This window comes from Heliangelus exortis, chromosome 9 (genome assembly GCF_036169615.1).
Source record: "Heliangelus exortis chromosome 9, bHelExo1.hap1, whole genome shotgun sequence".
Taxonomy (NCBI): domain Eukaryota; kingdom Metazoa; phylum Chordata; class Aves; order Apodiformes; family Trochilidae; genus Heliangelus; species Heliangelus exortis.
Genome location: NC_092430.1, coordinates 19,144,247 through 19,161,220, shown reverse-complemented (window position 1 = coordinate 19,161,220; position 16,974 = coordinate 19,144,247). Strand labels below are relative to the sequence as shown.

At 37.4% G+C, this 16,974-nt stretch overlaps 1 protein-coding gene across 5 annotated transcripts in view; it reads right to left on the bottom strand.

The window, feature by feature from the left end:
- Positions 1–467: 467 nt before the first annotated feature.
- Positions 468–16,974, bottom strand: part of PEX5L (peroxisomal biogenesis factor 5 like) — a 99,797-nt gene continuing 83,290 nt past the window's right edge. For all 5 annotated transcript variants that reach the window (XM_071752600.1, XM_071752601.1, XM_071752603.1 and 2 more), the window contains 9 exons: positions 15,606–15,701; positions 13,605–13,721; positions 12,547–12,690; positions 11,633–11,703; positions 10,208–10,405; positions 8,336–8,501; positions 7,841–7,998; positions 3,848–7,131; positions 468–3,598 (listed from right to left, as the gene is read on the bottom strand). In XM_071752600.1, coding sequence (XP_071608701.1) covers positions 6,927–7,131; positions 7,841–7,998; positions 8,336–8,501; positions 10,208–10,405; positions 11,633–11,703; positions 12,547–12,690; positions 13,605–13,721; positions 15,606–15,701 — 1,155 coding nt within the window. In that variant the 3' untranslated portion in view covers positions 468–3,598; positions 3,848–6,926. The remainder of the gene's footprint in view (positions 3,599–3,847; positions 7,132–7,840; positions 7,999–8,335; positions 8,502–10,207; positions 10,406–11,632; positions 11,704–12,546; positions 12,691–13,604; positions 13,722–15,605; positions 15,702–16,974) is intronic.

Here is a 16,974-nt window from a genome sequence, read left to right as displayed (position 1 = left end):
CACATGAAAGCCACAACTGAAAACCTGAAAGTGGGCAGGTTTTGATTATTTCTACCCCTGCTCCCCCCCCACCCAAAGTTTGTGTTGTAATATTATTACATCTGTTTTAATTCTGAGGGATGATTTTGAATGATCTTCAGGAAACACTCTGATCTACTTTCCCCCCCCCTTTTTTTTCTTCATATAGAATGTTTGTACAAAATCCTTTTGGGCAGAAGTCATGTTGAAGTAAAAATAAATTATAAAAACATCTCTACCACAGAATAACTGTAAATTTAAGAAGAAAGTCTGGTTAATAAAAAAACCTCTTCTGGGCTTTGTTCTTAAGCAAAAAAGAACATTCACATTGTAAACAATAGGACAGAAAAGGTAATCAAAAACCCCCTTTATTTAACTTGGAGAAGTAGGTCCCTCCTTTCAGTTCAAGAAATAGTGAAGACCATTTTCAAATTGAAGAGTTTGAAATATTTGAAGCCACAGACAAAGTTTATTTTTAAAACATATTTAAAAATTGCACAGTTATAAATACAGGTAAATAAATACAATTTAATATGTGGAAAAGAACCCAAGGAAGGCATGCTTCCATTACAGTACAAAAATACTACATTAAATGTGGTGCTCTGCAAATAGTCATCTATGACCTTAATAAATTTGACACATCCAATATGCACATCATTCATTTTTGAGGAAATAGATTATTTTAAAGGAGCAGTGCAAGGAAACATCAAATTAAAGCATCAGTATACTACAGGTCTGTGCTTAGTATCATACACAGCTGATAATGCACTAAGTATACAGAGGCAAAGTTACCTGTAGTCAGAACCAAATCTTTTACTCTGTATGTACTAACAGACTCAGATTCTCAGTCTGGGTCACTATGAACCTTTGTAAGGGAATGTAAACATTCAGGTGTAGGGCTGAACTCCCACCTCCACATCCACTGCCCACCCCACTGCTAAGCCTTGCACCTACACTTAACTATCAACACAAAAAGTTAAGTGAGCAATGTAAATCTTTGCAGCAGCAGGGCTCTTCAGATGGCCCAGGTGAAAGTATCTGCCAACCCTATAGTTGCTTCTTTCGTGTATGTTGGCTTAAAAATAAAGCCAAAAAAACTGATGCAAGATTGCAAAGGTTTCAAACAGTTTACAGCATATAGAAGAAGCTGCACAGAATGTCTCTCAAAACTATATAGCTTTATTTTACTCTAGATATGTTATACTCTGATATATAAAATATATTTATAAATGTTTTGATTTTTCTGAATTTACAATAGATTACTGATATTAAAAAGGCTATTTAAATTAAAGTTTTAGCCAATGTCAATGTCATTGTATAAATGTGGAAGGGGAAAAAAGATCAAAGCACATTAAGTCCTGACCATGGGCTGTCACATGTGCAAGTGTTTGTGAAGGTACAGCTTATTTTAGGAAATTAGATTCCTTCTGTTGCTTTCCCATGCCTAATAATACCAATTGCTTTGTGGGCTGAAACTTTCTGTGGATTTTGTGACATGGTTGATTTTCATTTTGTCTAGGATTGTTGAAAGCATCAGTGATCTCTTCACACCTGGTGCTCATTTTCTTGGATTTATTTCACCAGTCCAAAAATAGAACTATAATGAAGGAAGAGTAGATAATCCTGTATTGCATACCCAACTTTTTTTTTCTTTTTTTTTTTGCAATGTGCAGTGCATTTTGTGTATCACTTCTGCCTGCGAAGACTTGGTATTTTATAAGCATTTATTACAGACTGCTAAGTTGACAACACTGGTGACCAGAAATCTGATTTTCAACTGTGCATGCTATTCTTGCAAAGTAACTAACAAGTCTCATTTTGCAGGTGCACATTTAGGCAAAAGACAAAATTTATGTTTCACTCCAGTTCCCACTGGTTCCAACAAGCAATGATCTAGGCCTAGGGCTTTGCCTCAGTGTCTGCCAGTAATGTTATCAATTATGAATTCTATTAAAGTGGCTTTTGTGTTATGGAGACCTGTGCTCTATGGATGCTTGTAGGATCACCTGGCTGATCTGTTGGTGTTGCCTGGGTCCTCCTTTTCATCTGACAGACAGGCCCAGGTTTTCTAAATTGCCTCATTAGCTCTTCATGCTTAACTCCACTTTTAGCTGAGTTCAATGTCTGCAGCAGAAACCAACCCATGGACACTCAGATCCTGTCAAGTTTTACATCTGTGTATTTCAAACAGCACAGTCTGAGCTGCCTTCAGAGCTAGTGGGCAAGTTCAAAAAGTGTGACCTGTAGTAAGTGTAGATAGAGGCCATTACTGTTTCACTGGTTCTGGGAATCTTTTTCTCTGATTTGGTGCTATCTGGTTTAAACTAGAGAAAAAATTGTGAAAAACCAAAGAAGCAGCTTCACTGTGGAAACTGCCCACATTTAGCTTTTTTAACTCTTAAGAGGATACTAAAACATGTCTGTAAAAGCTATTACTACCGGTGTCCTTTAATTAAAGACATTAAACTCCTGAAGCAAACATGAATTTCACAACACAAAGTGAATTCTAAGGATGGTATTTGTAAAGGGCTCTTCACTTGGGCTAACCGGTTCCAAATACCACGATCAACTCAGTTTTGAGTATGGAAGATGCAAAGTATTTCAAAATATATTCCTCTAAAATATGCCATTCAGTAGTTTAAAAATACCTTATGTTAGTGTTCCACATGCATTCCATAAGTGTATACTTGAGTAACATTGCTGCATGCTTTGTGTTAATACTTCAGTGTAGTTATTTGTAAATGTAGTTGCATGCAATGTTGTCATGTGAAGTTTTTTCATCATTTGAACCTCCCCCTCAATATTTTTACAAGTGCTGTAATTTATCAGATGAGAAATTAGATACAGATATGTATGCATTTACCTAACGATCAGATCAGTTCTTTAAACTGACATAAACCAGCTTATTGCAGCAAGAGTTGTTATATTTTAAAGAGATCAGCAAGAAATGAGCCTATTGCTTTCCCTGCAAAGCCTCATTCCATAAATAATGAGGTTGATTTCAGTGCCTGTTCAGCATGTGCAGTGGTATTAGAGGCCAGCCCTCATCTGCTAAAGGAATACATGTGCATGAGCTGATCATGCAAATTGCTGAGCACTCCTGTGAAAACTACTGACTTCCAGTGTTCAGCAGCTTGATGGATCAGGTTTATAGGTCATACGTATTCATAAATATTTGCAGAAGAGAGGGACAGTCACAAGTTAGGGTTAGGAAAGCATTTTTAAATTGTGTGAAATATAAAATAGAAGAAAGACTCAAAAACTTGGAATCAATTACCTGGCAGTGATAAATCTCCCCTGGAAATAGTGGGGAATAACAAGAAGAGGAAGCATGCATGGGAGATGATGATAAACCATTTCAGCACTCTAAGCTTGCCATCACTCCTTAGATCCTGAAATGTCTCTGAGTCTCTTTGCTGAAATGCCTTGTGTTGTCTCCATGTAAAACTGCTCCCTTACATAGTCCTGTGTGTTACCTTTTAACTTACACAAGTGGAGACCTCACCCATGCAGTGTGTGAGACAGCAGCACTCCCCTGCTCTCATGTAGTGCAATAGCTGTTGCTTGCCCATCTTTCTTCCTTGCCCATCTGGGCAATCAGGGATGATAGGAGGGAGCACTGGGAACAGGATGCAGGTATCCTGTCTCTCACACTCAGGCCTAAACAGCTGCTATTCAACAACCACCTTATTTATCCACCTCATCCTTGGTTGGAAGTATGAGGAGGTAAATTTCTTCTTCAGGGAGTTAATATGCTGCAGCCTCCACAAGTTTCTTCTTGCTGTTTCAGGCAAATATACTTGCTTGCCACTGAATATGTAAGTAACACCGTGAGAAGGTCAGATCAAAGCTGTATCTAATCCTGTCTTCTGCACTGATGGCAATTGGCAGTGGGGGCTAAAGGAGGACAGTAAAGCCCAGGATATTAAAGAAGGCCCTGGAAGTACCAAGATCTGCTATTAAGAGTGAGGTGAGCTCAGTCACTGGCCACTGTCCCACACAGTCCAGGCTAGAACTGGTGCCTAATATGAGAAGTTCCATTACCCCCTATAAATCTGCCTGCTCTAGACTTTCTGTCATGCAGTGTCTTGGTCAGTGGTGTTGTGGTTAACTGGCAGAGACTAAAACAGGAGAGAACAGTTGGGATAATCTCTGAGCATGTACACAATCTCACTGGTGCCTGGTACAGCAGAACTGCAGTACTTGTAAACTGAGGGCCTGAATATCCCTTGGGAGGCAGAGTTTAGCCCTGCTAATTTGTTTCTAGGTTTACAGAGAAAACTTTCCACATACCAATTGCATGGCTGTGGGCATACATCAGCAGATGAATGCAGTTTTGAGCAGTGCATGCCAGGGTAAATCAACTGCTACCTGCTTAGCCCTTTTGGGGGAGGCTAGGGGTGCCATTAGGTCTGCCTAACAGAATTGCTGTGTTGCTTGTCCACATACTAGAGGAAAAGAGGTTTAGTGAACTGCCATCAGTATCAAATGCTCCTTGTCTTTCTGACTGTGAGAGGTCAAGCAGTTTTTTGTATTTGAAAGGTATAAAAATAAAGCTCCTAAACAGCTAATTCATCTGGATAAGCACTGATTATCCTACACCCCAGCACAGAGGATATTCTAAAAGAACTTGTGTGATGGCAGGGCATCAAACAGCATCGAAGCACATATGCCTTTGCTTTGCAGCCTCTTTTCAGAGCTTTCTCCCTTCCCTCTTATCACTTCTGAGATTCAGTTGCACTGCACCTTCTGCTCTGCCTTATCAATAAAGAGCTGTCATTACACACTGCTGTCAAAGCAAAAGAGCAAACTGTTGTCAGGAGATATGCACACAACAGCCCACTTAGCTAAAATGACATTCCCAGACAGGCCTTGATAATCAATCCTTCGAGAAAGTTGCAGGAACCAGTTATGAAACACTTGATAGATAAATAGGAGTGTAGATGTAAACAATAGCTTAATATAAAGCACTAGTAAAAAAATCCTGTAGCTGACTGTTCTGTGGGAGGGAGTAAGGGGTAAACCTTTTATTATTAAATGAGAATGGATTATTTTTATTTAACAAACTATAGTTGGTGATTAGATGCAGTGATTAAACTGTCTTCCATGGAATTTTCCTTTAAGTGGTTGCTCAAAATAACAGACAGCTGCAGGAAACTTTAGGTTTGTACTGATGAAACTGTCCAATTCCCACAGAACTGCTTTCTCTGTGATCTATGCAGTTGCATTTATTTTTTTTAATCCATCTGATCGAGCTAGATTTTTCTTCTAATGCTGTTTATAGGAAATGTGCTATTTGTCCTACTTAAAAACATTCCAATAGCTACCCTGCACATTGAATTCCTGACCACAGATCAACACACCAGCCATCTAATTACACTTTTTGTCTTTGACTGTTTTGGAAAAATATTAAAAATATCAGCAGCTGAAAATTATCTCTTTAAAAATTCCTATTCCTGTCTTTGACACATTTCACCTTGAGGTAAATGCGTTTGTAGTCCAATCAATCCATTCACCATGTGGCAGTGTAACTGTTCCCAGTACCTTCCCCATTCATCCAATCAGGGAAAATTAAGATGGTGAATACACAGACATATTTAAGCAGCTACAACTACCAATGTTCTTCAAGGATTGAGTCTGCCATCACAGAGGTCACTGAGATTTTTCCTGCTGCTCGCTGTAACAGCAGGATCAAATCTTAGTCTCAGTCCCACAAGCCTTAAATAGACCAATTTTTTCAGGGAAAATTGTCCCCTGGTCTGCAGGCATTAACTCCTATGAACATTTTCTTTGTTTTTGCAATAAAGATCTGTGGCTTGTTATGCTTTGAAATGTCATAATTCACATACAACATGTATGTGCATGCACATGCATGTATGCGTGTAGTACCTGATAGATGCATAATAGAATACTCTTTCTAGTAGATATTGCAGCTTATACTATATTTGCACTTTTAAAACATAAGAATATTGAAAACCCTCTCATCCCATTTCAGGAAATGATATTTGGTCCTTTATGCCAATGAGGCTATCTTGTACATTCTGTTGCTAGTAACTAAAATACAAGCATAGCACTAGTTTACAAAAAGAAAGATTAAAGTGCATAAGTACATAGATAAGTGCAGATCCTGCTATGAGCTCCTTTGAAGCAGACATACTCTGTCCAAGATCAGGGGTAGCTGGTTTAAACAGCAACAGTTCTAGTGCAAATTACCTCTTCTGCTGGCAGCATTTGGCTATCCCTCAGGTACGTGGCCTCCATGCACAATGTTCCTCTTAACATTGCACATGGTTTATAACTCTATGAGCCTTCAGAATTGGGCCCAAACTAATCAAGATACCTTTAAAAGCAAAAGTTTTCTTGACTGTCAACTAATAAATATATTCAAAACAAAACACATCGATTTTTCATGCATCTATTTTCAGAGCTATGTTAAAAATAGAGCTTGAGAAACTTTTCAACAAAGAAACTAAAGAATAGAGTCCATGTTGTAGGGCAAAGTGATGTCAGCATAGTGCAATGAGCTACTAAGCAGTTTCCTTGGATGCATTGCTTGCCATTCTAGTGTGCAATCATGATTATCTAGGTTTGCTTTTAACATATTTTTCTTTGTATAGTTGTGTATATATAGAGACATATAACTTGCATGGGATGAAGATTCTTCAGAAATGACTATTTCATCTAGTTTAGGACTTTGACAGATTAGCCGCAGCTTATTTCAATCCTTTGAGTTTGACTTTATTTACAATACTTTGTGCTTTTGAACTTTTCTTTTTTGAGCAATATCCAAGAAAAATCCCCTATTGATCTACAGCCATGATCTTTTGGAAAATGTGGTCGTTTTGAGATGAGTAATAAAAGTTTTCTGTTTCCGTAATACAATTTAATCAATTTGTGGACACTTTTTATTACACCTCTAGATTAAAAGCTCTTAACAGAATGTCTAGATCACCCACATTGGCAGCTTGAAATAGTTCTGGCTGGTCCATCATAGACAGAGCAATTCGAAGTGCTGCCCAAATATTGCCTGAGAGAGCAGGATGGGGAACCTGTTGTTGATTCCTGCTCTTCCTTTGCAAACTGAGAGCAGTGAGAAAATTGCTGACAGCCTCTCTGTAGGGGAGAAGAAAAAAGAAGCAAGCAATATAATTTGCTCAACAATGAGACTAAAGCTTTCTAAAGTCCTGTGCTAGGCTCAAGTACACAATTTTGCAATGAAGTTCATCAGTCTCTTTGTGTTATTCTTGGTTGATTTCTTTTTAAACCATGGATGTGGTGTGTAGTAAAGCAGAGCTCATACATCTGGGAATATTGTCTTCATCACTGTATAGCTCCCCTTCATCTTAATAGTATTTAGCTGACAGATGGGACCCTGGAATATGACCATTTATTCCTGAAGGATGTAGAGAAAGTGTTTTTGATGGCAGTAGCTACTTGAATCAGTTTAACTGAAGTTTCCCTTTTAAGGACAGGCTGTTATCTTTTCTTGTAGAAAAGCTCTTAAGCACAGGACTGAGTCTAAATGAGAGAACAGTCCCACTGATAGTAATAAGAGTAGTTGCAGTTGGAGCTAAAAAGTGCTTAAGCAGCTTGTTGAATGAGAAATTTAATTTTCTTTTGATAGAAATGAAGTAGTTCTGTTTGTGGATATAAGTATCATTGCTTTGTTAGTACTTTGTAAAAAACAATTACAAAAGTTTGTCATAGCTGAGATTATGTAGCTATATTCTGGTTTTTCCTTAGGTAGTTCCAGCTAGAAAATGAATTTTCATCTGGTAGTTATGACCTCTGACTATTTTGTTTATACATTTTTGTAACTTACCTGTATGCCCCTAGGTTTATGCAGCTTATCCCCAAATTGTATCTGGACCTAATGAAGCCAGGCTGTATTTCCAAAGCACGTGTGTAGGCCTCAACAGCTTCTTCACTTCGATCCCCGTTTGCCAAAGTTGCTCCAAGACGGTTCCATAATGTATAATCCTGGTGAGAAAATAAGTTTTCTACTGTGTGTATCAAAAAGGGACATAATAGCTCATTTTAGCTTGCAGAAAATAACAGTGTCTTAATTGACACAGAATGTGTCATAAAGTTATTGGCAACTTTATATAGTTGGTATAATTAATCAACACACAGCTAGAAACTGGACATATATAAATCTGCTTCTAAATGGGACTGTCTTGTAATTAACATTTCTATTTCAGTTATTAAAATTTTAAAGGCTGAAGTGACATCTCATTAATATTAGACTGATCAAGAGGAGAGAAAGAGAATGGCCTCTAAAGCTAAATTCTCAAAAATGTAAGAGTATAAAATGTACCTCTGGCCGGACAGTTAAAGCAGCACTAAATGCATCTATTGCTCTGTTAAATTCTCCATTCAGGTGGAAAAGAACTCCAAGTCCCGTCTGCAAGTCAGGGTCTATCATATCACCATTCTGGTGAGCAGCCTCCAGGTACAAATCCTTTACTTCTTCAAGTAATGAGCTAGAAAGAGGTGAAAAATAACTTAAAGTTTCATCTTACAATTATTTACAAATATTGCAATATTGATTGTATAGCCAGAAATGAAAATTCTTTTAGTGGCTGTATCAGAAGCTATAGACCACTAAAATTTGAAAATAAGCTTCTTCAGCTTCATCATGATAAAGGTTTGCTTTCATGTCTGGAATAAAAAAGTCACCTGTATAATGAAGTTCACCTATATAATAAAAAGAACAATTCTTACAAGGAGCAGGTGAGGGAGCTGTGGTTGTTTAGCCTGGAGAAGAGGAGCCTGAAGGGAGACCTTATAGTTCTCTACATGTACCTACAAGGAGGATGTAGCAAGGTGGATGTTGGTCTCTTATCCCAAGAAACAAGTGATAGGACAAGAGGATATGGCCTCAAGTTATGCCAGGGGAGGTTTAAGTTGGATAACAGTAAAAATGTTTTCACCAAAAGTGCTGTCAGGTGCTGGAACAAGCTGTCCAGGGAAGCAGTGGAGTCACCATTCCTGGAGGTATTTAAAAGACATGTAGATGCAGTGCTTAAGGACATGGTTTAGTGGTGGATTTAGCAGTGCTGGGTCCAAGTTTTAGCTCAGTGATCTTAAAGGTCTTTTCCAACCTAATTTATTCTACAAAGTCAAAGTGCAGCTATGAGCCCAAGTGAGATAACATGAAGGCTTATTAAAATTACTAAAGTTGGATGGATTTCTCAGACATAAAAGAGTTCTTTACTGGCAAAAATAGTCATTCTTAAGAGAAATAGGTCAAGTGACTAGCCAAGACCCCTGAAGAAAGATGCCAAAATCTAAGCCTTCTGTATCCACTGTAGGTTTCATAAAACCAGATGGCAGGAGGATGAGGCCAAAGCAGAGTAACACACTTAGCAACTAGGCAGAACTTGCATATTTTATTTTTCCTTCTAATGTGATCTTGTCAACTCAAGGCTTATTAGTGATAAGGGTAAAATGTAAGGCCTGTCTTCAAAATGACAAGCAGTAGGATCGCCCTGGAGTTATAGTTCTACAAATCATGTTTATTCCTTTATTGACTTTATCACGCATCTTGCAGTTCGTAGATACTTATTTATTGACCTCATGAAATCACAATGAAGGGCTGCCAAACTCATGAATTTTTTTTATTTAAAATAGCTGCCAGCTCCCATTACAATATTGCTGAAGTCAGATAAAATGGCTGCAATGTCTCTTTGGTTAGAACCAGAATGGTTTTTAAACAAACAGATGCTACCTCCCAATATTTTCAGTGGCCTGAAGCCATATCCCACTGCAAAATGGTTATAATTCCTGGATTCAAGGGGTTTGGGTGGGAACTAGGAAATATGATGAACAGTAGGAAGAAGACACACATGCAGAGCAGGATATAGGCCTGATACAGATTTGGAAACAGCTGAACAATGAGGATGAGAGAATACAGGCAGCAGACAAGGGCAGAGGAGGGTGATAGGAGTTGAGGGGAAGCATCTCACTTTTGTTGGGTTTTTTTGACTTCCAGGAATAGCATAAAATAAAGCCTTCAGAAGCTAAACCTTATGTCCTGTGTTGGCTTCCCACTCCTACCACTAGTGACATGGAATTTTCCATCTTAGGGAACAGGCTGGACTTCTCCAGAGTAAGTGGGCATGGCATGCACCATCTTTTCTAGTGATGCTGTTAAAATTTCCACCATCAGGATTTACACTGCATTTACCTTTCTTCTGATGTCTTAGACATTCTCCTGGTAAGTGCCGGGGAGCCTTTTTTGCTTTTGGCAATATATTTGTATTTTGGGTTTTGCTTTATCCAGTTTCTTAGAGCTTGATAGGCTTCTTGTTGATGACCAGTGTTAGTATAACTTACAGCCAGGGCCATCAGAGCTTTTAAGTTATTTGGCTGTAGTTCCAAGCACCTAAGGAAAAAAAAAAATTAAAAAAATTGAGGTATTTATTTAGCCAAATACAGCTCTTGAATTCTTCCAAAATAATCTGTGTAAAAAAAATCACTCACAGATGTAAGATCAACCCAATAATCCTTTTAAAGATGCGACTGTGACATTTTTCTGTGATAAATTTAATCATGCATATGTACACATGGATATATACATGTGTACTGCAGGCACACATGTATACATAAATGTATGCCTACAGCTTTTGGTTTCACCCTTCTGGTTATAAGTAAATGCAGGTAGATTAATTTTTATAGTATCTGCCTCGTAATCAAAGAGAAGATTTATATAAATTTGAGTGAACGGTTTAATATAATTTGCAGCTATTAAAAAATAAGTATTTTGAAGACAAAAATTCTTCCATCCCTGTAAATCTTCTTAAACATCTTAGTTTCTCAGTATTCTTTGTTAAAATTTAAGGCAATCAACTCGAGTAGCCTTTCTATTATTATTATTATTCATTATTACTATTATTATTATTATTATTCATACCATTAACTGAAACCAGGATCTTGTCTGTTTTGTGAACATCACTGTTGCTTGTTGCAAAGCTGTGGGGATGAGCAGTCCCTAAATCTGGTGACCCCTTGGATTTCTATCCAGGTAAGTGAATAAGATACATACAAATAAGTTAGGGTACCCCTAGGTGGACTGACTGGATACTTAGCATTGCTGGTGCAATTGAACATGGAGAGAGGGTACTTGCTTCAAATGAAAACATGAAAAGCCACTACAGAAAAATAATACCAGACTACTATTTTGGAACTGACATTTTTATTGCAAGCATTCTGTGATCTTCATATCTCTATCAACCTGAAAGTATTGTCAGTTTAATATTCAGCAGCTGAAGGGAGCTCATTCCAATTATGAAAACCTCTTCATTAAAGGACAAACAACAGAAAATACGCCAAGTGGATAGAATATAAAGGAGGCACTTTATTTGCTTTACATGGTTATCAGGCTATGTAACTTTTCTTTTGTGCAACTACTAGATTAAATATTGCACTTATTAATAAAACAGAAATACTTATCACTTGTCATCCCTCTGAAGTCACTTGGAAGATTTCTATATCTATCTCAATGCTTTACTTGGTTAAATAAATGCATTATGTGAGTTTGACATGAAATATACCTAGTCCACCATTACCTAGCACTCATCAGACCCCTTATTGAGTACTTATCTTCATCTACCTTTGGAGGGCGACAATGGCTGCCTGCTCATTTTCATTCTCTGCCTGTGTTATGCCCAGGAACTGCCAAGCCTGTAAAAATAATCATCACTGTGTTATTTTGTTACATATATCCAGCTGCAAGCAGGGTTACAACTAATATCACTGTCAAGCGCTGGGGACAGCAGATCTGTCCAGCACTAACTACAGATATTTCTATGCCATGAATGCAAACAGTACCAGTCTGTGCAGTCAGGAATATTTTTGGGCCTGATAATATTCATAATCAATGAATGTAAAGGTGTTCTCTCAGTGTATGATTGCAGCCAATTTGAGTTACTGTAGATTTCAAATGTTGCTATAATTTTATGGAAAATGGTGAAGAAAAATTATTAAGTTGTAAAGGTTTAAGGGATTCTTGAGAATCTGGAACTTCTGCTTTTTGAAATACTCTTTTTTAATTTAATGTAACAATAGATTCAAGAAGATGAAGATTTTTATGTTGTAATTGTTGACCATGTTTCACAAGAAACAGACTTTAAATACATACTAATTGAAAACATCAGTATTGCAGGAACTGAGATAACTTCTAAAAATTTGTAAAGATCCTTGCCAGATCAAAATTCTTCACCTTTTCGATGGCAGTGTTTAAAAGCTAGTTTCAAAAAATCAGGAAAAGAAGAAAAGGTGTGACATAGTGTCTCTTTTGAATGCTTTAATGTGACAACTTGCAAATGCTGTAATTCCAAAAATAGGCTCTCATCTTATGATGAGCCCAATTTCATCTTTTTCAAGGCATGGAAAGCCACTGTTAGGGTTCAAGTTATTGCAGTCAGTCATGACTAACAAAGGTTTGGGCCCCAAAATCATTCCATCACTGCATGCTGAAAGGGTGTCCCCTTTTCCTTTATCAGCAGAAGGCACATGACTGAATACCTCAGCATCGTTGGGTTCTTGTAGAATAGCAGCCTCCAGGTACAAGATTGTAACTGGCAGGTCACCTTCTTTCATTTTTTTCAGTCCTTCCTCAAAAGCACCAGGCCAGTCTTTGAAGGGATTCTCCGTATGGAAATAATAACCCTGGAGAAAAGAGATGATGGACCATGATGAAGCACTGTAGCAAGGAATGATGACCCCATAAAATTAAATGACTCACTGTTTTCCAACTGGTTGTAAACATCCTTTGTTCTGAGAAAACACATTTGAGGTCCCCCACAAAATTTCAGTGAAAAAAAATGTAAAAAAATCCAGCATCATTGGATATTTATGTTTCTGCTCTCTATAACTTTTTTTTTAGCTCTGAAGTTATACTTCCTTGTACTTGTGTTGGGCTCTCCTCCTCCAGTCAAAGATCACAGCAAGGACTCACTCTGATCATAGTAACAAAGGAACTGAACCTAGCATAAGCCCAGTACATCCAGATTGATGTTTAAGAGCCCACATCAAGCTGTGTTACAATGCAGAGCTTGTAACCCAGAATCTTCAATTAACCTTCAGGATACAGAACAGTGTTCCAAGCACCTGAGTTTGTATTAGGATTTGTTTAAATTTTGCCTTTTTCTCTTCTTGCCACTGAAGTGTAAATGCTGTATGCTAATTTAAGCTACATAATATGAATCAAATTTAAACCTAAAATGGGGGGAATGAAGAAGAAAGAATACAATTTCTGTCCTCAACAGTGTTTGAATGTGCCAGCCCAGATGTTTTTATTTGGTGGTCTTCCTTCAGTGTCTGTCTTCAGAAGGGATGTAACCCAGCAGTTTGCTTTGTGATCCTTTCAGCTGAACTCTGGCACTTTGCAAGTCTAAATGTATTTTTCACAGTGAAAAGGTCTTTTAAATCTACCCCATTTACAGTCACTAAAAGCAGAGGACCTTCTTTGGGTAAAATTAGCTTTTATGTCCAAGAAGTTTTCTTGAGTTCCCTCAGCTAGCTAAGGCTCACATCAATGTTTCACAGGAAGAATGTATTGCATTAAAAAACTTTTGTGTTACCTTCTCAATGGTTGAGATGGTGACTTGCCCTGGTGCTTCCTGGTTCTCTGAAATCCAGTTCCTGCGAGCCATTTCTTCCCATTCTGCTTGCATCTTATCCCAAAACTCTGTGTCTGACTAGAAGAAAAAGAGGGCAAAAGGGAAGAAAATTAACAACAAAGCTTAAAATAAAATGGTATGCTTTTAATTTCTTTCTGCCAGTGATCTGAGTCTAGTAATTTTGCTGAACAGTATTAATTCTGTTAAACATTGACTGTACTATTATACTATATAATATACTATTACTGTTAATAATCATTCATGACTGAAATACTACAGCACAAGTTTGGAATTCCATATAATTAGCTTTTATCTCTTATATTGGAATGTGTTTCATCAAGAGGCAGCCTACATTCTCTTTGAAGCAGGATTTGCAGCAGCTTGCACTGCATCTTACTGATGCTAAGAGCAAATAGTTACATAAAGTTTGAAGGAAATGAATGCTGTTAGTCCCTGGACAAAAAAAAAAAAAAAAAAAAAAAAGGAAATTAAAAAAAAGAAAAAAAGTTTTTGTAAAACACAGCTAATTTTTTAAAAAATTACATTAAAATGCATCTATTATGGTACTTGCAAATGACAAAGACTTTAGACAATTTGTACTTCCCTCACATGTAGAGAGCAAAGGGATGAGGCAACAATCAGATCCTATATCCAGAATGACAAAAAAGGCAGCCAAGTCTGCAAGCACTCAGTCACTGCAAGTGAATTTAGACCCTTTCTGGTAAAAAAGCTAATTTTCTTACCTCTTCTTTCTTAAAAGATTTCCCAATGGCATAGACATTAAACCTTCTTAAGAAAGAATTACCTCACAGATTTTCACTAATCTCAAAGTTTGACATTTTAAAACCATTCCAAAAGCCCTAAAGTGAATACTGGGTGGAGGATAAAGTTTGGCATCTTCATTTACTGAATTGTTCATTAATTCCTTTCGAACTAAGCCACAAAGACACGAGATTTGCTTCCTTTTCTTGATCAGTTTTATGACTAATCTTACCACTTGGAGCTTTCCCAGCTGAAGAATATTACAGAAGCATCCAAAGCCTAAAAGATAGAATTTTGAACTGTATCCATTCTCCACTTAAGAAAGCACTAATCTTTCTGAAATGGGCTGCAGTTTATTTCAATCACTCCAGCTTTCCAACCACTTCATTTTATCTCGGATAGAAATTCAACGCTTTTCATATGGAAATACAAACAACTCTTCTGTAAGGTCCTAAAGAATCCCTTCCTTTACATTTTAACTACCTGGTTCAAGTCCTATTTTAAGCAGAAAGAATAATTTAAGGCTGTCAGCTACTCAGTGAAGGAAATATTTAATTAGATTATTTTTAATAGCTGGTTTTTGAGACTACATTAAAGCATTTTAATAGCCTGTCTCTGTTGCCCCAGAATGACCTTTTAATGTGCAAGTTTATTTTTTTGCAAGGTATTCTCCTCCTTACCCGACTCTGTAAACTAATCCAATTATGTCTTCTAATCTGTTGTTGGACTCAACTTTTTTTTTTCTTCTTTCTGCTAAATACCTGGGAACTCTTCACACGTGGCTCTGGGAATTGCAGAAGTACTGCTCACTGAAACTCACTGGTGCATGGTTGCTGCTGTATCTGCAGTTTCACTGTGTAGAATTGTTCTGCATCTGAGCTTAAATTACTGATTGCACACATTCAGTTGCTGGGAAACATATGTTTTGGTTTATACTCTAAATTCGGAAGTATTTAGTTTTATGGGGAATTTTTCTTCACCCACTTGCTAGAGCAATACAAAACTGAGTGTCAAAAGCTGGTTCTGTCTAATCTTCATTTATAGCTGAAGTTTGATTTTGTTTTAAATTAGTAACTCCAGGAAATAAATCTCCTCTCTGCTTTATACCCAGTTCCAACTTTCTCCCATGCTTGGGCTGCAAGATGAGTAAGAAATCCGTAAAAGAGTAGCTGAAAATGAAAATGATAAATTAAGTAATACCTCAACAGCTGCCTTTGCTCTTTCAAATTCCTCCTCCAAGGAGTGATTTCTGGAGAGAAGAGGCCTTCCCCAATGCTGCTCCTTTGTTGATCGTGCCTAAAAAATAAAGCAGTAAATCAGAATGGGACGATATACTCTGCCACATTTCTGAGTTATTTCCTTAATTGCCTAGAGGCCCAAAGGGGAATTCTTGGCCAAAACTACTTGTGCCCCTGCATGAATTCCTCTGAATTCTCTCATACTATAACAGAGATAATTCCTCATGGGAATCAAAGTAATTTATCTTTTCTGGACTTTTCTTTACACTCCAGATATGCAGAAGATAAAAAGAGAGCCAGGAAATGAAAAGAGTTGGGCTACAGAAGGAAGAGCTGATTGAATATTCTGTATAAGATTTTACCTTAATTGTTCTTCCACTCACTACACTCAAGGCAGGAAAGATCTAATTTTCCCTGTACATTTTGTGGTTTTCTTCCAGATTCTTTTTTGTATCTCATTGGAGAGCCAGGTTTGCCATGGATTTCACTAGAAGGACAGATCCTTTTTTCCAAACAGCAGCTCTCTATTCTGTGCCTTACTATCAGTAAATAACACTACAAATACATTCTCCCTGTTCTTATATGAAAAAAAGTTTTTGTTTGGGGTTTTTTTGGGGGGGACTACAAAAGGCACAGAACAAAACCAAACAGTAACCTTGCTAAAGAGAGCTCTGACTGCTACTCCCTTCCTTCCCCTCCTGTTAGAGGTTAAACTGTGTTCAGAAAAGTAATGAGCAATGCATGGTCAAATATATGTCTTTGTGTGTGGCTTTCTACCTAGAAAGAAGACATTAATTTGTCAGTCTAGCCCAAAAGTTTGTTCTGCTCCTGAGTTTTTATCTCTCGGGTAGAGACTGATGAGTGAAGTGTATGTTGGGCTGATGACATATATACAGTTGGAAAAGAATAACGGGGTGCAATTTCTCTGAGAAGTGTGTGAGGCAGGTAAACCCTGTGAATTCTTCTCTGTTGGCTTCTGGGCTTTGCTGCAAGTGACAGGAATCAAAGAGTGTGAGGAAAGGCCTATACTGAGGGTCTGGTGTTTCTGCTCATCTACTACCTCTGGTCCACATTTGGAAAATATTTGTTTTCTTGGGTGAGTTCAGGAAAAGATGTGAGATTGTCATTGAAAACATAGCAAAACTCAGTCTTATTCAGAAACCAGTTATACTACTGATTAATAGAATTTAGGACTGAAGAGACAACAGGTTTAAATCAGCTGTTTGTCTGTATATCACGTGATGGTATTTGTCATTTGGTATCTGCAGGATAAAACTGATATTCCATAGAGAATACATTGAGGTTATCTGGAATATATATCTTTGAGAAAA